At 41.8% G+C, this 21799-nt stretch overlaps 1 protein-coding gene across 1 annotated transcript in view; it reads left to right on the top strand.

Annotated features, from left to right (window-relative positions):
* DNAH9 (dynein axonemal heavy chain 9) overlaps positions 1–21799 on the top strand; it is a 380960-nt gene that overhangs the window by 185573 nt on the left and 173588 nt on the right. Inside the window, exons 42-43 of the mRNA XM_003818106.6 lie at positions 9013–9174; positions 13094–13290. Coding sequence (XP_003818154.4) covers positions 9013–9174; positions 13094–13290 — 359 coding nt within the window. The remainder of the gene's footprint in view (positions 1–9012; positions 9175–13093; positions 13291–21799) is intronic.

The raw sequence follows: 21799 nt of genomic DNA, 5'->3' as shown, positions 1-21799 counted from the left end.
GGTTCCCTGGGGGCTGCAGAAGGCTCAACACCTTGGAGATAGTGTTATATAATGAGTCCAGTATGCCTGGGAAGAAAAATGTCCCAAAAGAAAGAACTATTTTGGATCTCCCATTGGTACACCTATTGATCTTGGGATGAAAAAGAATGTTCCCCAAACTGCAAGATACTCTGCTTCCTCAAAAAACCACATTGTCATACTCCTAAGATGCCATCTGCCAGCCTCTAAGAGGGTCTCAGTCCTAAAATTCCCAGGTTCATTTCTAGACTAAAGCTGTTTCAGATCTTTCCAACTGCTTATCTGAATAGTGACGGCATATCTCTGCCCATTGCTTCCAATTGCTTGGCTCATCACCATCAAAGTCTCCAGAGGGCCATCTAGCAAACCCAGACCCTTTCTTCCGTCTGGTCAGATGTAGTATCCTCATGTAGCCAAGTCTACAACTCTCCCATTCTGGACAAGAATCTGCAGAAACTCGTTTGTAGAGAGACCTTCCCCCAAGATAATACTGGGTTATTATTGAGGGAATGATGCCTTTCACACCAAGCAGAGGCCACACCCATAAAGAAGTGTCGAAGTGATCAGGCAGTGACACCACCTTCCAATGAGAGCACATGTAATTAATTTCCCAGAGCAATTATGCAGGTAGGACTTTTGAGCCAAACCATCAAAGCTCGAGACCCTGACGATATAGGGCCAGGTTGTTCCAGCCAGAACTCCTTATTGTAAGAAGCAGAAATCTACTAAACCGTGGTTCAGAGACTCAAGAGCTATGGACCAGGAAAGCTCCACCTGAAGGTGGAATCAATGAGCCCCTCAGAATGATAAGTCTCTGAGAACACATCCAGGCTAGTTCAGGATACCACTCCTGAATCAGATGTAGCTCCCAAACATTAGCTCATCTTAAAAATTAAAAACAGAGACCCACATAGATCATATATATTTGCCCAGGAGCACAAGGAAGCCAGTAAAGGAACTGGAATCTAGGTCTTTGGGTTCCTGGCCTGGACAACTTTCCACCACACCTTTCTGTCTTCATCTGAATTTCCAATGAGGAAAATAAGCATGTGATGGTTACGGCAGCAAGAGAGACTCAGCTCTGAGCGTATAAAGCCTGCATCTCTGCAGGCCTCAGGACTGGACAGCAGCAAAGTTTGTGCTTACCCACAACTGGCTCCCATTTTATGAGCATTCATTGAGAAAGACTTTTTCACCACACAATCTTTCTCTTAAATATTACTGCAGCTCTATGAAGTGGGGGTGTTACTAGGTGGATTTTTCAAATGAAAAAAAAAAGAAGTTAACATTGTTTGATCAAATCTACACTGCTCCTAAGTGACAGAACTGAAGGGAGAAGCATCAATTATGCTCCATTTATCAGAAGCAACCCAACCTTAGCTTCTGCCTGGAACAGTGGTCTTGTCCCCTGTACAACCTGAAATGTAATACTCACGACAACCCTTTGGGATAGACATTGTTATCCCAATTTAACAGAGGCTCAGAGAAGTTACTAGCTAGTCAATGACAGCACCAATGGTCAGGGAGGTTAAAAAAAAATTCTCATGGAATAGCAAGGAGTTTAGCCCAGTGGGAACGACGAGTGATATGGAAAGGAGAGATGAGGTTGGAAAGGTGACTTGAGACCAGAGTGGGCCCTACTTAACAGTTCGACTTTAGTCTGTAATAATAGCTAACACTTACTGAGCACAGTGCTAAGCCTTTTATATCTATGAATGCACTTAATCCTCACAACAACCCTAGAAGGTAAAATACTGATTATTTTCAATTTAGAGATGACAAAACCGAGCCACAGACAAATCAGTCTCTTGAGCGTGACTGCATGATCGCATAATGGTAAGCAGCAGCATTGATAGAACAGCTAGAATGTTCAGCCCTGCTGTGGAGGTAATTCAGGGTGACAAAAGGCTTCCGGAGGAAAGAGTACACCTTGTGGTAGTGGTCACTGATGCAGTATCAAGGAGGAACCAGACAGCAGAGACATGGGAGTGGAGATTGTTCCCCTGGCCTGTTTCTCTGCCTGATTCAGTTAGCCTGAGTGGAAACCCCCTGAGGTCTGCATCCCAGCCAGGCGTCTTTGCAGCCTGCCAGCTGTCAGCTGCTCCAAGTGTGGAGAACGCAACACCCCTGGAGTGCTGCCTCCCTTCTGCTACGTGGTCCCCTCACTCTCCTACTCTAACGAGAGTTTCAGGCTCATAGCTTGACCACAGTCTCCTCCTACCTGCTGTGAAAAGAAAAACCTTAGCTAAATTAAGTTTAACAGTGTTTAACTGATCAAAGAACAATTCACGAATCCGAATTGGGTAGCCCACCGGGCCAGAGTAGGCTCAGACAGACTCCAGCAAAGCCACGTGGTGGAAGAAGATTTCTGGACAGAAAAGTGAAAGTGATGTACAGAAAACAGAAGTGAGACACAGAAACAGCTGGATTGGTTACAGCTTGGTGTTTGCCTTATTTAAACACAGTTTTAACAGCTGGCCACCTGCAATTGGGCAAAACTCAGTGATTGGCACAAGAGTAGTTACAGTCAATTTACACCTCCTTTTAAGTCATAGTTCACAATGTACAGAGCAACTTTTAGGCCATACTTAAAGCACATCAGGAGGCAGCTTTAGGCTAAACTTGATTTAACACTCCTTTCCTCCCTCAGTGTCTAACCAAAGGCCTGATTGAGCATGTCACACACCAACTCTGCACCATCTTAGATAGTTATGTGTTGCACTGAGATGGGGTGGTTTAATGTCTATAGCTTGGTGTTTGCCTTATTTGAACACCAGTTTTAACAGCTGGCCACCTGTGATTGGGTGAAACTCGGTGATTGGCACAAGAGTACGTTACAGTCAATTTATACCTCCATTTAGATTACAGGTCACAATATACAGAGCAACTTTTAGGCCAAACTTAAAATACTTCAGGAGGCAGCTTTAAGCTAAACTTGATTTAACACTCCCTTCCTCCTTGAGTCTGACCAAAGGCCTGATTGAAGGGTATAGAGGGTGGTTTAATGTCTTCTAGGAGACAGGCACTACCCAGAGAACACTGTTGTTTTCCTTTATCTGGCTTGATCCCAGGCTCGGTAATTCCGAACTTCTCTGTACTCCCCTCACTCTGTTCAGATCAGAACAGAATTTGATAGTGCTCTCATATGGTTTGGCTCTGTGTCCCCACCCAAATCTCATCTTGAATTGTACTCCCATAATTCCCACATGTTGTGGGAGGGACCAGTGAGAGATAATTGGAATCATGGGGGCAGTTTTTCCCATACTGTTCTTGTGGTAGTGAGTAAGTCTCACAAGATCTGATGATTTTATCAGGGGTTTCCGCTTTTGCATCTTTCTCATTTTCTCTTGCCACCACCATGTGAGAAGTGCCTTTTGCCTCCCACCATGATTCTGAGGCCTCCCCAGTCATGTGGAACTGTAAGTCCAATGAAACCCCTTTTCCTCCCAGTCTCAGGTATGTCTTTATCAGCAGCATGAAAACGGACCAATACATGCTCTGAGTAGCAGAAATCACTAACCATTCCCATCTCAGTGCAACACATAACTATCTAAGATGGTGCAGAGTTGGCATATGACATGCTCACATTTACTCAGCCTTAATTGTCAACCACCCTGACTATTTGGCTATAACAAGATTTATAAACTTCAACTGATAGCTTGCCTCACTGTAAAACACAAAATTCTAAAGGTCTGGACTCCTGGTTGTTGCTTTTTCTTGTCCTCTGCATTTCATATATGGCAGGTACCTAGGAGAGCTAAGAAGGAGACAGAGGCTGCAATAAACATCTGGGTGGAGCCAAGGAGACCTAATGGAATTTCTTTTTGCTTTTAATAAACTTTTATCAAAGTGTAACATACAAGTAGAAATACACAAAAGCCACAAGCATACAACTTGGTTAATTATCACAAAGGGATCTCACCTATGTAATCACCACTCAGATCAAGAAAGAAAACATTCTCAATATATCCCTGATGTTCTCCTTTGCACCTTCCATTCATGCTTTCCTGCTTTCCTCCTCTTGCCAGCCCTACATATTGTCTAAACTTCTAACATCATAAATTATTTTGACCTATTTTTGAAGTTTATATAAATAGTATAGCCAATATCACTTTGTATCTTTGTTCAGTATTATATGTGTATCTCTATTTTTAATAATTGTTACTTTTTGACTTAAAGAGTAACAGTTATGTTTCTTTCTTTTCAATCCTTAAATTTTTTTATTTCTTTTTCTTGTCTTATTGTGCTGGCTACAACTCAAGTACAATGTTGGAGAGAAGCAATGAGAGTGGCATTTTGACATAGTCCTGATTTTACAGGGAAACACTTTTAATAGTTTGCCATTAAATATGATGTTCTCTACTGGTTTTTCTGGGTACATTTTACCTGATTAAGGAAATATTTTTCTGTGTATAGTTTGCTAAGAGTTTTAATTATGAATATGTGTTGAAACTTAACAAATGATTTTTCTGCCATCTGTTTAATTATATAAATTTTTTCTCTTCTATTCTGGTAATATGATAAATTAATTGATTATTTTCAAACATTAAATCAACCATTCCTGGAATCAACTCATTTTGGTTGTTACATGTTCTTTTTTAATATTTTCCTAGGTTTCATTTGATAATTTTTAATATAATTTTTGAATCTATATTCATAAGATTGTCTTGTAATCTTTCTCTAATATTCTAAGGTTATAAAGTCCTCATAAAATACTTTGAGAAGTGTTTCCTCTTTTTCTGTTCTCTAAAAGATTTAGTAAAACATTGTATTGTGCTTTCCTTAAATGTTGGAAGAATTTACTGGTGAAACCACCTGGAGGTTTGTTTGGTAGAGGTTTTAAATTATAAATTCAAATTCTTTAATATGTACAGGACTATTCAGATTGTCTATTTCTTCATGTGTCAGTCATGTTAAGACATCCTTGTTATCAATAGTTGCTAATTTATTGGCATAAAATTGTAATATTATCAGATTATCTTTTAAATATCTGCTGTATCTGACATTATGTCCTCTTCCTTATGTTGGGTATTAAGTGTGTCTTTTCTCTTTTTTTCTCTTCTATCATCCTTGCTAGGGAGTTAGCAATTGTGCTAGTCAAAAAACCTGAAGGGTATACCTGCATTATGCATTTGACTTTCTTACTGTCTTAATTTGATATCTGTTTCATATATTATTAATATTTTCTCTTTGCTTTATAATTTTTATTCCTACTTACCTTGGGTTTGGGGTTAGTTTGTTCTGTTTCTAACTTCTTGGCATGGCTATTTATATCATTAATTGTCATCCTTTGTCTCATCTAAAACATTCATTATAAGACTATATAAATTTATCTCTAATCACACCATTAGCTACATCATGCAAGCTTTTATATGCTGTATTTTTATTATCATTCAGTTGATAATATTTAATTTCCACTATGATTTCTTCTTTGACTCACGGAATATTTAGAAGTGTATTGCTTTATTTTCAAACATTTAGAGATTATCTAGTTATCTTTCTCTTATTGATGCCTACTTTAATTCCACTGTTGTCAGAAGACACTCTATATGGATTTATTCCTTTGAAATTTGTTGAGACTGCTCTATGTCCCAAGATATAATCGATGTGCAGGGTTTTTTTTAATGCATTCTGCAGATATTGGGTATAGTTTTATCAACATTCCAGTTAAAGCAACCTTGTAAATCATGTTGTTTAAAAAATTCCTAAAATTTCTAGATTTATTTGTCTGCTTGTTCCTTCAGTCCCTGAGAGAGATGTTAAGATATTTCACTGTGATGGTGGGTACGTTTATTTTTGCTTTTATTTGTCATATTCACTTTATATATTTTGAAACTGTGTTATTTATTAGGTACATACAGATTTAGAATTAGTATATCTTCCTAGCAGACTGATCTTTTTCTTATTAAGTGCACTTCTTTATCTCTAAAAACGATGTTTGCTTTAAAGTCAATTTTGTATGACATTAGTATGTATGACTATTCCATATCTTCAGTCAATATTCTTATGACATGTTTTCATTTTCTTGCACTCAGCTTTTCCATATTCTTATATTTAAGGTATATCTCCCATAAGCAGCATACGGTTGGGCTCTTTAAAGTGCCACCTGACAACATTGCCTTTTAATTACAATGTTTAGCTCATCTATGTTATTTTATATAATAATATATTTATGATTAGATCTACTTATGCTCTTTTTAATATATTCTATCTATTCTACCTCCTTTCTTCTCACTTCTTGTATTCCATCAAACTAATCATATGTTTTTATAATTGTTCTCCCTCTTTTAGCATAGTATACATCCTTTTGCTATTCATCTAATGGTTACCAAAAGCATCATTTTATCTTTTTGTCTTTTATAAATTAGCATATTTATTAATTGCCATACAATGCAAGGATCTTGGGACAATTTACCTCTCATTGATTTTTGTGCTATCATTTATTTTAACTCTCTGTATTTTGAAAACTCACTGATATCTGTGTTTTAGTAAGTCAGCATTCCTTTAGAGTTACCCATATGTTACCTTTTCCATTGCTCTTTATTCCTGTACATTCCTGTTCTTTCACCTGGGATCATTTTTATTCTGCTTGAAGAACTCCTTTTAGTATTTACTTTAGTTCATATCTGTTGGAGAAGTATCTCACAATTTTAACTTGACCAAAAATATATTTCTTATTTTTAAAAAATTTTAGGGTGGCTTGGATTTCTAGGTTGGTTGCTATTTTCTTTCAGCACTTTGAAGGCTTCTTTTATTGTTTCTGTTGAGAAATTACCTTTAGACTTATCACTTACTAAGTACTAATAATACAATTATAAAAATAAACCACAACCTAAATAAAGTCTGTCAACTTCCTACCTTTGAGACACTTGCCATCACCCGGAAGAAGCAAACCTGTATAAAGAAAAAATAATAATTTGACAACGGGTGAGGTGGCTCTTGCCTGTAATCCAGCACTTTAGGAGACCAAGGTGGGCAGATCACTTGAAGCCAGGAGTTCAAGACCAGCCTGGCCAATATGGCGAAACCTGGTCTCTACTGAAAATACAAAAATTAGTTGGGTGTGGTGGTGCGTGCCTATAATTCCAACTGTTCAGGAGGCTGAGGCACGAGAATTGCTTGAACCCAGGAGGTGGAGGCTGCCGCGAGCCGAGATTGCACCACTGCACTCCAGTCTGGGTGACAAAAAGTGAGACTCTGTCACAAAAATAATATTAAAAATAATTTGGGAAACTAATAATTCTTCTATAATCGAGATGTATACATAAAGGCTCTGTGAGGCACATGGGAGGGAATGCCGCTGGACAGGAGAGGTGTCTTGGGCGACTTCAACAAGAGGTTTCAGTTGAGCTAGATCTTGAAATATGAGTATGGCAAGCAAAGCAAAAGGCATGAAGACACAGAAAAGTTTGCAGGATCAGAACATAATAGGAATTTTGTGAAACTGGAATCTAGGTTTTATGGGAAGTAGTGGTAAAAGTGATCATGAGGGTCTGGGCACAGTGGCTCATGCCTGTAATCCCAGCACTTTGGGGGGCTGAGGTGGGTGGATCACCTGAGGTTGGGAGTTCAAGACCAGCCTGACCAACAATGAGAAACCCCATCTCTACTAAAAATTAGCCAGGCATGGTGGCGCATGCCTGCAATCCCAGCTACTCAGGAGGCTGAGGCAGGAGAATTGCTTGAACCTGGGAGGCGGAGGTTGCAGTGAGCCAAGATCACACCATTGCACTCCAGCCTGGGCAACAAGAGCGAAACTCCGTCTCAAAAAGAAAAGAGTGATCATGAGGAAGCAGATTGTAGTAATGTTGTCACCAGACTTGTATTCTATGTTAATGGATCTGCACATTATTCTACGAATTTAAGTAAAGACCCATTAAATGATCCCTTTCCCTCTAAGACAAGAAAGCAAGCAATGAGAACAAGCACAGATATAGATGAGCTTGAACTTAGAGAATTTGTTGAGGTTATTGAGGAGCTCTAACATTGGTGGTCTCCACCTTTCAGTAAAATAAAAGAAGGTTAGGACTTTGGCTAATAGTAACAGAAAAAGATGACAGAGAAATTTGAAAAGAATGATAAATATTTGAAACCAACCCTGTGGCACATAGGAAGGGGAACTGACTAGAGATAAATAAATAGATTGCTGACCTGCCAAGGTTAGCTATATCCCTTCTAGCCCTTTGTTATAGTTCTGATTTTACATAGTCAATTGTTATCTGAATCAGTTTTCAAAATGGCACTGTGGAATTGAAATATAGCAGAGAAACCACTTTTTCCCTCATTGTGGGTGATTCAAAATGGAGTGGTTACAATTCCAGGCATTATAGTTAGGAAGGCAACTTACTCTATGAAATGGGGCGTGTTTTCTCTCTGAATTCCAATCTTCACATTATACAAAATGGATTTAGTAATAATTATTTCATGGGATCATCATGAGTATTAAATGAGCTTCATCTGGCGAAGCATCTAGTCCAATGCTGGCTTCAATAGCATCTAGTCCACATAACTGGCTTCAATAAATTATAGCTGTTGCAGTTGTTATTTTTATGATGAGCACAAAAGAATAATTCCAATGTATTGAGTATGTAAAATGAACAATGCTTGTTTCCTTAGGCATATTAATTTGAATTATTTAGACAACTTTAGAAAGTCAGTATTTTTATTCCACTTTGAAAAGTGAGCAAACTAAGGCTCAGAGATGTCACATGCCTTGCCCAAAGTCACACAGTTGCTTAGTGGTTGCCCAAAGTCACAAGTCACATAGTGGTTGTGCAAGTATTTGAGGTCAGGTCTGTCTAACTGCAACCCTTGGGTCTTTCTTTACAAGCTCCCTTTCAGCTTCTCAGTGTTCCCTCCACTAGAATGATCTGTTTAGCAAGACAAGCCCTAGACATCATCCCAGGTTAGATAAAATGCTCCAGGAAGTTTTCCTAACTATTGTACCTCTGGATGGTTATTAACGTTATTTTTTTGTGTCTGTTCCCCTTGAAGGGCATTCTCTTCTCCTCAGTGGAATGTGTGAAATCCACATGGGATCTCATAAGGCTCTATCTGCATGAATCAAATCGAGTTTATCGGGATAAGATGGTAGAAGAAAAGGACTTTGATCTTTTTGATAAAATCCAGACAGAAGTGCTCAAGAAAACTTTTGATGTGAGTATTGCCCTATGGATTTTCTTTGTATTTGAAAAAAAAAAAAAGATAATTATACAGATGATCACCCAAATGATAAAATCTAGCTGTTTAATGGGGAAAGGCCAGAGTTTAGGTGAGGAAGGAAATTCTGTAATTTTGCCCAGGTAAAAAAATGCTGGGGCAAGAATAGATGCAAATTAATCCCAGAATCCCAGTGTTGAAGAAGTCCATAGAGGTCATCTGATCCAAGTCCCCACATGGTACTTAGTCCCCTAGCAGCATTTCTCAGATTGGTTACCCCAGTGATGCTCTAGCATCCTTGAAATGCATCATCCCATTGTTCCCAAGGCCGCCATTTTGGGGCTGCTAATAACTGGAAATTTTGAGCAATTTTTTTTTTTTTTTTTTTTGAGACAGAGTCTTGCTCTTTCGCCCAGGCTGGAGTGCAGTGGCGCGATCTCTGCTCACTGCAAGCTCCGCCTCCCAGGTTCACGCCATTCTCCTGCCTCAGCCTCCCGAGTAGCTGGGACTACAGGCACCCGCCACCACACCTGGCTAATTTTTTGTATTTTTAGTAGAGACGGAGGTTCACTGTGTTTCACCGAGGGTTTCACCAAGGGTTTCACTGAGGTCGATCTCCTGACTTCGTGATCCGCCCGCCTCAGCCTCCCAAAGTGCTGGGATTACAGGCGTGAGCCACTGAGCCCGGCCTGAGCAATTTTGAAACTTGGAACATTTGAAATAATTTTAAAGACTGAAAATTTGGTCTAATAATAATCTAGAAGTTATTTCTCTGTCCACTACCCAGGTCTACATGACAAACTCTCAAATATTTTAATGCCATTTATCTCACTCTTCCTGAGTCTTCTCTTCTCCAGGCGAAATAGCCTGAATCCTTTTAACCATTTCTGACATGGATTGGTTTCAAACTTAAAGAACTCTGACATCCTCCTGATTGCTCTCTCACCAGTTCTCCCCTCTGAAATTGTGATGCCTGACTTTTCGTTGCACAACCCAGCTGGGGTCTGACCAAAACCATGATCATCATTCCCCTTTTTCTTAAAGACTATAGTTTTGTTACTGTGTTTCCCAAAATGTGTCCTGCTAAGTAGTTTTACTACAAGATACTTCTTGAAAAAGAGTCTCTGTCATGAAATGAGTTGAGAAAATGTTTCATTGTATATGACTCTCTTGGAAATTCACAGTGGATTTAAGGCATTAACGTTCTGCACTTGGACACAGGAAGGGGAACATCACACACAGGGGCCTGTTGTGGGGTGGGGGGAGGGAGAAGGGATAGCATTAGGAGATATACCTAATGTAAATGATGAGTTAATAGGTGCAGCACACCAACATGGCACATGTATACATATGTAACCTGCATGTTGTGCACATGTACCCTAGAACTTAAAGTATAATAAAATATATATATATAAAAGACATTAAAGTTCTGAAATCTTGAATAACTCTAATTCACATATCATTCCCCAAATGTATTGGACCCTAAAATTCTTTCCTCTCATTAAACCTATTAATAATTTACATAATGAATGGCCCATGGATTATGCCTTGGGAGGCATTGATATAGTAGCACAACCTGAGATCATATTCTATTTCTTAGTGTCGAAATTACCCCACAGTTAACACTGAGCCTTCTATTAACCAAAGCCCCATCTTTTCCACACATACTGCTTGTCTGTTCCCTCTGGAAATTAGAAATATTCAAATTTTGTATTTAGGTATGCTATGTTGTCCTCATACTCACCTTGTCTGGTTTAGTTCCGTATTTTTTTCCTGGTAAGATCTTGACTCTACCTCTGAAGATATCTGCAGTCCATCCCAACCTATGTGACAGCCTTTTGAATGTTTAGACAGCATTTTAAGTCACTTATTTTATTCTGCTTTTTACTAAGCCAGCCGTCCTAAATTCTCCCACTTCTCTCAGCATTGTTATTGGGGCCTGATGTTTGAGACCTTCATGTTAGATGCCCTTCTCTGAGCATCATAGAGTTACCCAATTCAGGTATTCATTGTTGGCCTGGCAAATTAGTCTTCATGGTCTTTACAAGTCGGTCTGAGCTAGCACTTCAGAGTAATAACACTTGAACTTTCAAATAGAGTTCCATGTGTGGGTCTGTGTATGAAGAGCACTGCCTTTTGATCACAGACCCAGATATATGAATATTGCCATTATCCTTCCCCAACAACATTTGAAATGCCAGCCTGAAGCACCCTTGGTCACACCACATCTTGGTATTGGTATCCAGGGAAAGTTGCCAGATTTTCACCAACAAAGCGATAAAATCCTGTTTCCACTATTCAAAGCTTAAGCTTCTCTGATTCATGGCCCTGTGTGATTTGGCATCACTATTAAGGAATCTTTGATTCACTGAGTTGGTTGATTTTCTCTCTGCCTTCTACACAGCACGGCTCTGATCATAAAATCACAGACTTGTTTTGTTCCTCAAAGAGTCTTTGTAAACCAGCCTTTTCAAAACTGCACTTTAGTTCCTCCTCCGCTAGATGGTTTGTGTCAATTGACTAATATAAGAACTGATTCCCAGGACGTTAGCCCATTCTCAAACAGGGTAAATGTCTTCCCACATCACATCCTCCATCCTCATGTGTTTTCCTAATAGCAAGAATAGTCCTCCTGCACTGCGTTTACATCTTATCCAAATGTCTGAGCATTTTTGTTATTGTCTGGCAAAGCCTGCATAGTTTAAAAGTTTTCTATAGTTTCTGAAATCACCTTCAAAATCTAATAACTTTTTTATTTTTAACTCTTTCCAGTCCTTTCTTCTTACACCCAGGCAGCAGCCCTGGTTTCTCTATAGATGTTACTGTCTTCCTCGCTTTCCCTATATTAGGTTTGGTGAATCTCGTCCCATAGGTTACAAGGCTTACCCTGCAGTGACTTATGCCCTGGGACGTGTCCCTGCTGATAAATAACACACTGGTTACCTCTTTCCCAGGTAGGTCTTCCAGTCTGAACTTTAGGAGGAAAAAACAACAGGTGCGGACAACTGCTCATGCTGGCATAACTTCCTATTTGTGTCTTAGAAAACCTATTCTTTCTCGGACTTCTCTCCTCGACAACCTTTCCTCTATCTCAAGTCTCAGGTATTTGGGTTTTGACAGGCAAGTAGTTCCTTTTTGTCTCCACTAACATGAACGTTAAAAAATTGGTCTTCTCTTCAGTACTTAGAGATACGTTGGTGAAGAGACGCAGACTCCTTATCCTTCAAATGAATTGAGTTATACTATACTATAACCAGCCCGTATTTATTCAACATGGTAACATTTCTCCTATGGGTGAGATTTGACACACAGCCCGAAAGTATTGTAAGTAGGGAGTTCTGCCATAAATGCGTTAAGATTACCATAAATAAACCAGTCACCTGAGGGTGGCTAGTAGCGCATTCTTCAGAAACCAAGCCCTCTGGACTGAACCTATGAATTCAGGGCTGGCAACATACTTGTGTAATCTCACAGGAAAAGATGTTGGGTGGCTTTGCTGCAGATTGAGGACCTAGATCTGTTGGAATGTACATGCAGAAAGTGAGGCGATTGGGCCACGATCCCCTTCATTCAATACTGGTGAAAGAGCCCCCACTTAGAGAAATCCACCCATCCATCCCCATCCATTCTTCTCACAGAAGCACTCTCTTACCGTGCTTGTGAGGAGGCCCCATCCCACCTCCCACTTCCCATCCTCAGTCCTTAAGGAATAACAAACATCACCTGAGACTTCATGGAGCTGGTAGATGGATGTTAAGCATCCACTTAAAAGGGCTTCTCAAGAGAAGGGCATGTTGGAAGTAGCACTGATGCCTAATTTCCAGGGAATGTGCAGAGCAAATCAGGTGTCTCTGCTCTGTGGAACCAGCCCCAGAAGTCAATAATGAGGGCCCTTATTCCTGTGTCTCATCACCAGGATATTGAAGACCCTGTGGAGCAGACCCAAAGCCCGAACCTGTATTGTCACTTTGCAAATGGTATTGGGGAGCCCAAATACATGCCTGTACAGTCTTGGGAACTTTTGACCCAGACTCTGGTGGAGGCCTTGGAGAACCACAATGAAGTCAACACAGTGATGGACCTAGTTCTCTTTGAGGATGCCATGCGCCATGTGTAAGTGTGCTTCTCCTCTTCCTTTTCCTCAGTTGCTTCCTCTTCCCAATGACAGGGGTCTCATTCGGCTATTTGAGGTCACTTCCGTAAAGCCAGGTAAGGAGCTCCGGCTTCTGCCTTAAAGGTCAAGATGGCTGCTGGCAGAGCAGCTGCAGCTCCTGCCGCAGACCCTAGGGGGCAGCACAGTGCGGAGCTCAGGCAGGAATGGGTTCATTTCCAGGTCCGCCATTTGCTATCCCGGGCATAATCACAGTGACAGCAAGAACAGACTTGAGATCATAAAATGGGACCCAGAACAGCTCAGGACCTCCATCACCACCTTGTTATTAGTCCAAGGGCCATTTAAAAAAAATGAGATAGGCTGGGCAGGATGACTCATGCCTGTAATCCCAGCACTTTGGAGGCCGAGGCGGGCAGATCACGAGGTCAGGAGATCAAGACCATCCTGGCTAACACGGTGAAACCCCATCTCTACTAAAAATACAAAAAAATTAGCCAGGCGTGGTGGCACGTGCCTATCATCCCAGCTACTCCAGAGGCTGAGGCAAGAGAATTGCTTGAACCTGGGAGGCCCAGGTTGCAGTGAGCCAAGATGGTGCCACTGCACTCCAGCCTGGGTGACAGAGCAAGACTCTGCCTCAAAAAGAGAGAGAGAGAGAGAGAGAGAGAGGGTTTGTGTTGAAGTGCATACATATTTCAAAAATTAAATATCCTTTTAGTGTTTTTGCTATCTAGTGAATCACTGAAAGTAATAACCAAGCCTCCAAGACAGTCTAGCCTCACACCAACACCATCCCTACCCTGCTTCTTACATTTCCCAATCTGAGACCCATTGCCAGCGCTCACTGCCCTCCAAAATCCTTCCACCTTCCCCCAGGGTACTCACGGTCTTAGCAACAATATCTGCTTCATTTCAACTTCTTTGAACTTTCCCTTTACTGCCAGATTCTAACTGATACCTGACTGACCCCTGAGTGGAGGAAAGCTGTTTTTTCTTCCCCATTCTATGTGCCCCAGGGCCTAGAGAGGAGTAAGTAACCTCCTTACCCCCAGTCCCCCACCCCAATGACACATTTAAGTCCTTTCTTCTCTTACCCTTCAAAACCCCAGTTCTTTTGAACACAAGTCACCTGCCTTTCCTACTCATTCTTCCTCCTTGTCACTGTTATCTGCTGACAGTCAATCACTCCCCAGCATCCGCTAATGGCCTTAGTCCCTGGGCACCCTTCCTCCTCACCCATGTCTCGACTCACTCTTGGCATCTAGCTAATAATTCTTTCTGTTCCTTGGCTTGCTTGGCTCCCATGGTCTTTTCTTCTAGCTCACCTCAGTTCTCACTCTCATGTTCCTATAATAGGAACCCACCTTCAAAATCCCAACTTCAAACATCCCACTTTCTGACCTGTACCTGCCACCCTCCCACTTATCTGCTCTGGTCTTTCATTCAACTTCAAGACTTCATTCATTGGACCAACTACTTCCCCAGACTCCGTTATCTCTCCCCCTACCATGTCTTTACTTTCCCTTTTTTTAAATTTTATTTTATTTTATTTTATTTTATTTTATTTTATTTTATTTTATTGCTTTTTGAGACGGAGTCTCACTCTGTCGCCCAAGCTGGAGTGCAGTGGCGTAATCTCAGCTCCTTGCAAACTCTGCCTCCTGGGTTCAGGCGATTCTCCTTACTTTCCTTTTTAACCACCATAGACCCCATCACCCCAGTGCCAGCTCCCCTAACTTTCTTGTCATTGTATCCACAAAATCTCACTCGGGCTAGACCGCACTGTCTTTTTTTTTGTTTTGTTTTGAGAGGGAGTCTCACTCTGTCACCCAGGCTGAAGTGCAGTGGTGCGATCTCAGCTCACTGCAGCCTCCACCTCCCAGGTTCAAGCCGTTCTCCTGCCTCAGCCTCTGAAGTAGCTGGGATTACAGGTGCCCACCACCAGGCCTGGCTAATTTTTTGTGTTTTTAATAGAGACAGGGTTAAACGATGTTGGCCAGGCTGGTCTCAAACTCCTGACCTAAGGTGATCCACCCGCCTTGGCCTCCCAAAGTGCTGGGATTACAGGCCTGAGCCACTGCGCCCAGCCCCCACTATCTTCTTACTCTACCCATGCCCCTAAGCAGCTAGATAGTGTTGAGGAAAAATATCCCACCATGTTGATTGTTTTTGCTCCAGATCTGCATCCATAAATATCAAACAGGTCTCAACATTGCTAGAAATTGTCCTCCTCTACCCTAAGCATGTTGCTTCTTTCACCATCCCGTGATAACTGCATTACACATTTTCCTTCTCTTTTCAAACTCCCAGCGCCTTATTCCCAGTTAATAAGAACATCTCTTATTTCACTGGGATAATGAAAGTGAGAAGAAGAGAATCTCGTGTCTTCCCGTCATCAAATCTAACAGCCTGTGTATCCCTGCATCCCTCCCACAAGTCCTGCCTTCCCTACAACTTCAGTTCATGAACACCCCTGTCCCTACCTAAGTCTAGTCCCTACACCAGCGCCCTGGATCCCACCTCCTCTCACCTTCTCGGTGACTTCACCTCTCGCTGTAATTATCTCCTCTATCTCTCTCCCCTTCTCCCTCTCCTATTTTCTCTCTCCCCTCTTTTATCTTACCCCATCATTAATTTCTGGATTATATGCATCAGCATACAAACATGCTATGTTATCATTTATCAAAAAATAATAAACTTTTCCTTGCCTCTTACATTCCTTTCCATCTACTACCCCCATTTCTCCGCTCCTATCCGCAATGACACTCATCCAAAACGTTGCCCATCTTTGTCTTACTTTCTCACTTCTGATTTCCTTCTCTGCCTACTTCTTAGCCCTTGAACGAAGCAGTGCTTATCATTGTCACCTCTGTAGTGAGGTGACCACACGTCTTGCTGAAGTCAGTTGTCACTGCTAAGTCCTCGCCTATATTACATGACGCCCCTGTGGTCAATGATTAACCTCTGTCTGTTTATATCATCCACTCATCCAACATACATTTATTGATGAGATAATCTTAGGATAAGTGCCGGGATCCTAACCTCTAGGACACTGTGTGGAACCTAGCAGGTGCTCAGTAAAACTGCTTAGCATGTTATATGAGACTAAATCATGCAGAGGAAAACAGAGAGGGAAGGGGAGTAGAGAGGACTGAGGGTGATCCTAATTATAATTAGGGTCATCAGGAAGGCCTCCCTGAGAGGGTAGCATTTAAAACGACATGTAGCTCAACATGGAACTCTCTATGTGCCTTGTGCATAGTGCTTTGCATATATCATTGCATTTAGTTTTCACAAAAACCCTGAAGAAGTAAAGTTTTGTTATTGTCTCTATATTATAAATGAGGAAACTGAGACTGAGAGGAGAGAAGTTGCCTAAGGTCACACTCCTCATAAATAGGTAGAACTTGCAATAGTGCGATCTGGCTCCAGAGTCTGTGCTCTATACCATCATCCTATGAAGCTTCTTCAAATATTTTTTTGTATCCCCCTAATCTGATGTGAGCTCCTTGAGCACACAGACTGTCTTGCTCACTGCTGAAACCTTAGTATCTTAGACAATGCCTAGTGCATATTAGGGTTCAGGAAATAAGGCATTAAAAGTTCAACCTGCTGGGCATGGTGGCTCATGCCTGTAATCCCAGCACTTTGGGAGGCCGATGCAGGTGGATCACCTGAGGTCAGGAGTTTGAGGCCAGCCTGACCAACATGGTGAAACCCCGTCTCTACTAAAAATACAAATTAGCTGGGCATGGTGGCAGCATGCACCTGAAATCCCAGCTACTCGGGAGGCTGAGTCAGGAGAATCGCTTGAACCCGGGAGGCGGTGGTTGCAGTGAGCCAAGGTTGTGCCATTGCACTCCAGCCTGGGCAACAAGAGTGAAACTCCATCTCAAAAAAGAAAAAAAAAATTCAACCTTGTGAAGCTCCAGTAAGTATTCTCTCTTCTCCTGAAGAGCCACCAGTATGTCTGTCATAGTCTTGGAATTGAGGCAAGTCTTTGTCCTTTAAGGGCGAATTTAATTTGAAAGAATTGTAAGTGATTCCATCAATGTGGCTTCCAACATGGGTGATCAAACTAATATTGTTTTTAGAAAAAAAAAAATAAGTACTGGCTACAAACACTGGCTTTCTTCCATAGGCTTATAAACAAACTCTGAAGTTAGTATCCAAAGAGAAGCCTGAGCCTCATTTAGCAATGGCAAAATAACTGGGAAAATGAACTGCCTGGAAGGGGACAATTCTGAAGAATAAAATGTATTTAGTTGTATAATTTCCCATACATTTGTTTAAAGACATCAACCACCCGTTACTTTATCCTCGCTCTGCCATTCCCTCCCTTCCCTGGGGCTCATGGACCTCTCGTTGCTGCCTCTACCAACCAATAAAGCAGAAGGATTCCCCTTCTTCGATCAGAAAAAGGATACCAGGCAGTAAAGGGAGAAACACAGATAACCTAAGAGTGTGGGAAGACTCTATGGCCTCACATCGCTACACACACAGCACTCCAGAAAGGTACCACCTTCTGAGACGCAAAGTGGGAGTAGGGTGGGCACGGTGGCTCACACCTGTAATCCCAGCACTTTGGGAGACCAAGGCGGGATGGATCACCTGAGTTCAGGAGTTCAAGACTAGCCTGACCAACACGGTGAAACCCCATCTCTACTAAAAATACCAAAAAACTTAGCCAGGCATGGTGGCAGGCACCTGTAATCCCAGCTACTCAGGAGGCTGAAGCAGGAGAATCATTTGAACCCAGGAGGTGGAAGTTGCAGGGAGCGAAGATCGTGCCGCTGCATTCTAGCCTGAGCAGCAAGAGTGAAACTCCGTCTCAAGAAAACACACAGACCAAAAAAAAAAAAAAAGTGGGAGTAGGACAGAGCAGACGAGGAAGGAGACTGTGTGTGCCCTCCCAGGAACTCACAGGTCCAGGGATCCAAGGTGAGAACCTATTTTTATAATAACTCCATCCAGCTGTTTGTTCTCACCGCTCGAGCTCTCATCGTCTTTTTCGTTAGAGTCCCCTACACCCTTCCCCAGCTTTGCTGCTCTCCCTTTCTGCAGCTTTGATGCTGAACTCAGTAACAGAGCACTGTGTAGTGGTTATGGACAAAAACCAAACCAAAGTTCAAATCCTTGTTCTGCCACAAATTGGTTGGGATGCTTTGGGAAGGATGCTTAACCCCCAAGCCTAAATATCCTCACCTGGGAAATTAGGATATTAAGAATGCCTGCATCGTAGGGTTGTTGCTATCTATGCAAAGTGCTTTGCAGTCAGTAAATATTAAAGTCTTTTTTCTTTGTGCTATTGCCTTATTTCCTTAATAGTACCACTTTTCTACTGACTTTCGTCACCACTTCAGCAGATTCTTGTTCTGCTTTTTCTTCAAGCTTTAAACCAGATCTTTTCCCCTGCTTTTGGCATCATCTCCATTCATCTTTTTCTGTCTCTTTGTTTTTCACTCCCACATATATTTTCTTCTCTTAGAATCACTTAGCAATCATTAACAACAACAACGACAAACCCTCAGATGTACTTCTTTTGTGCCCTGAGAATCTTACCCATTCTCTAGGGGGGTGTGTGTGTGTGTGTGTGTGCGCTCGCACACACGCACATGCGTGTCTAGTCCAATAAATCAACTTCCTCCAGCTGTGCGGTGGTGCATCTTCAGCTTTTGTTTTTAATCTCTCAGAAATTCAGTAATGGACTTAACTTAGACTGCCTTGGTTTTCTGGCCCAGGAGCACTTTAGAATATTGATCTTCTTTTTAAATTTTGTAATTTAAATGCAGAGTTCTTTGCCCTCATCAGAGGTTGGTAATGAATCCCCAGCTGGAGTCCGGTGCTGACGGTTGCAGACTTAACCACACTTCTCTGGAAACTTCATCACAAACGATGCATTTCCCATTGAGATATTGAATGGCATGGGCCATGCTAAGCTGAGTTCAGGCCTTCAGAATAGGGCTGGGGGGTTGGGTGACCCAGAGAACCCAGCTGGACTCCAACTCCTCTGACTCCTCCTCCATGCCTGCCTCTCTCTTTCCTCCACTAATCCTTTCCTGCCCCAACTTTTCTGAATGAGGAGAGAGGGCCTGGGTATCTTAGCACCATGGCTTCTCCCTTCATCAGGCACCATCTCATGCAGACACAAAGCAGATAACCCCTTGCACCCAGTGTAATGAATCATCGCGTACATCACCCCAAATGTGGAGCTCGTATAAGGCATGGGTTGTTCTGTTTAAATTTAACAAAAATGTATTAGATACCTTCAATGTGCTATCACTGCAGAGAATACAAAATGAGTATATGTACTCTTCAGACATCTAGAAATTACAGTTTCATAGGAAAGCAAGAGAAGTGTAAATCTATCTGATATAAGACAGTATAAGTTTCACAATTAAATAATTAAAGTGGAAAAGTAAAATCATAAAATTACTGAATGTAGGTCAATAAATAACTCCTGAATATTTAAGTTAAAACATTTTAACTACATAAAATTTAGTAGTTAACCACATCCAACTTTAAGACCTAAAAATATTTGTATATCTGAAACATCTTTAAAAAACTGGAAGATAAAGGTGAGAAATTGGAGGATAATTGAAAACATACGTAAAAGGGTTTCGCAAATTGAGAGAAACACTTCAGTTGAAAAGCAGGCAATGGGCATGAACAGAAAGTTTACAAAACAAAAATAATAAAATGCTTCATAAACATTTAAAAATGTTCAATTCCCTAGAAACCAAATAAATAAAAATAAAAACAGTAATTTTTCCACCATTAAATTGGCAAAGATTGGCCAGGTGCGGTGGCTCACGCCTGTAATCCCAGGGAGGGAGGCCTGGCAGGTGGATCACAAGGTCAGGAGATCGGACCATCCTGGCTAACCTGGTGAAACCCTGTCTCTACTAAAAATACAAAAAATTAGCCGGGCGTGGTGGCAGGCACCTGTAGTCCCAGCTACTCGGGAGGCTGAGGAAGGGGAATGGCGTGAACCCAGAAGGCGGAGCTTGCAGTGAGCCGAGATCGCGCCACTGTACTCCAGCCTGGATGACAGAACGAGACTCTGTCTCAAAAAAAAAAAAAAAAAAAAAAAAAGTTCTTTGGGGGCCAGGAGTGGTGGCATGCAAATGTAATCTCCGCTACTTGCTACTCGGGAGGCTGAAGCAGGAGAATTCCTTGAACCTGGGAGGCAGAGGTTACAGTGAGCTGAGATCCCACCATTACACTCCAGCCTGGGCGAGAAAGCAAGGCTCTGTCTCAAAAAAAAAAAAAAAATTAGATGTAAGATTCAGTGTCAACAAGGGTTGGGGGCCAGACTCCTACACACTGCTAGCAAGATTTCAGAGCAGCAAGCGCACCCCACAGGAGACATGGGGCAATGAGGAACCACAAACGTTTAGTTTATTTATGTTAATTGTGAACAGGTCATCAGTACATGCAAGAAATTTGCAGAAATAAGAAACTCAAACCACAGAGGCTCAACACAAGCTCTGTAACTTTATATACACTCACATGTTGTTCATGCGTTGAACCCCACCCACCAAAACCCATGTCCAGAGTTTCTTCCAAACTGGAGCTAGCTAGACCTTATGTTGCTCCACCCTACTTAATTTGAATATGGCATTTCTAATCATAACATCATTAACACAGACAGGAGCACAGGATTGTAGCCCATGCAATTCAATCTCAAACGTATCCTCTACTCTATTTGGCCAAACTTTACCCGAGTTCTTTTTTTTTTTTTTTTTTTTTTTTGAGATGGAGTCTCTCTCTATCATCCAGACTGGAGTGCAGTGGAGCGATCTTGGCTCACTGTAACCTGTAACCTCCGCCTCCTATGATCAAGAGATACTCCTGCCTCAGCTGCCCTAGCAGGTGGGATTAAAAGCACTCACCACCACGCCTGCTAATTTTTGTGTTTTTGTGGACACAGGGTTTCACCATGTTGGCCAGGCTGGTCTCGAACTCCTAACCTCAGGTGATCCCCCCACCTTGGCTTCCCAAAGTGCTGGGATTACAGGCATGAGCCACCGCACCTGGGCCCCAAAGAACTTTTTATTGCTACAAATGTTTCACGCATCCAGACTGAAATCTTGAACCCTCTCCAGATGGGGTTTCACCATGTTTCCCAGGCTAGTCTCAAACTCCTGCCCTCAGGTGATCCTCCCGCCTCAGCCTCCCAAAGTGCTGGGATTACAGACGTGAGCCACCGCTCCCAGCCCGAGTTCCTATTCTCACACTCTTTTGGTCCCCAAATCACCAATACCTGTTGTCTCTTCTTCCAAAAACATTTCTCTAAAGCAGCTTGATCACTGTGTTACGTAGCCCTGAATTTGCTGACTTAACACATCCTAATTCAACTAACACATCCAGTATATTCAAATCCTCCAATATAGCAGATCCACCTTTTGATCAATTCTACCCAGGAAAAGTACATATTGGTGCCGTCATTCTGCGCGGCAGTCTCTAAAGACTGTCTTACTGTTTGGCTCAACAGTTTTACTTCTA

This window comes from Pan paniscus, chromosome 19, assembly GCF_029289425.2.
Source record: "Pan paniscus chromosome 19, NHGRI_mPanPan1-v2.0_pri, whole genome shotgun sequence".
Lineage (NCBI taxonomy): Eukaryota > Metazoa > Chordata > Mammalia > Primates > Hominidae > Pan > Pan paniscus.
This window is presented reverse-complemented; position numbering and strand designations above follow the sequence as displayed.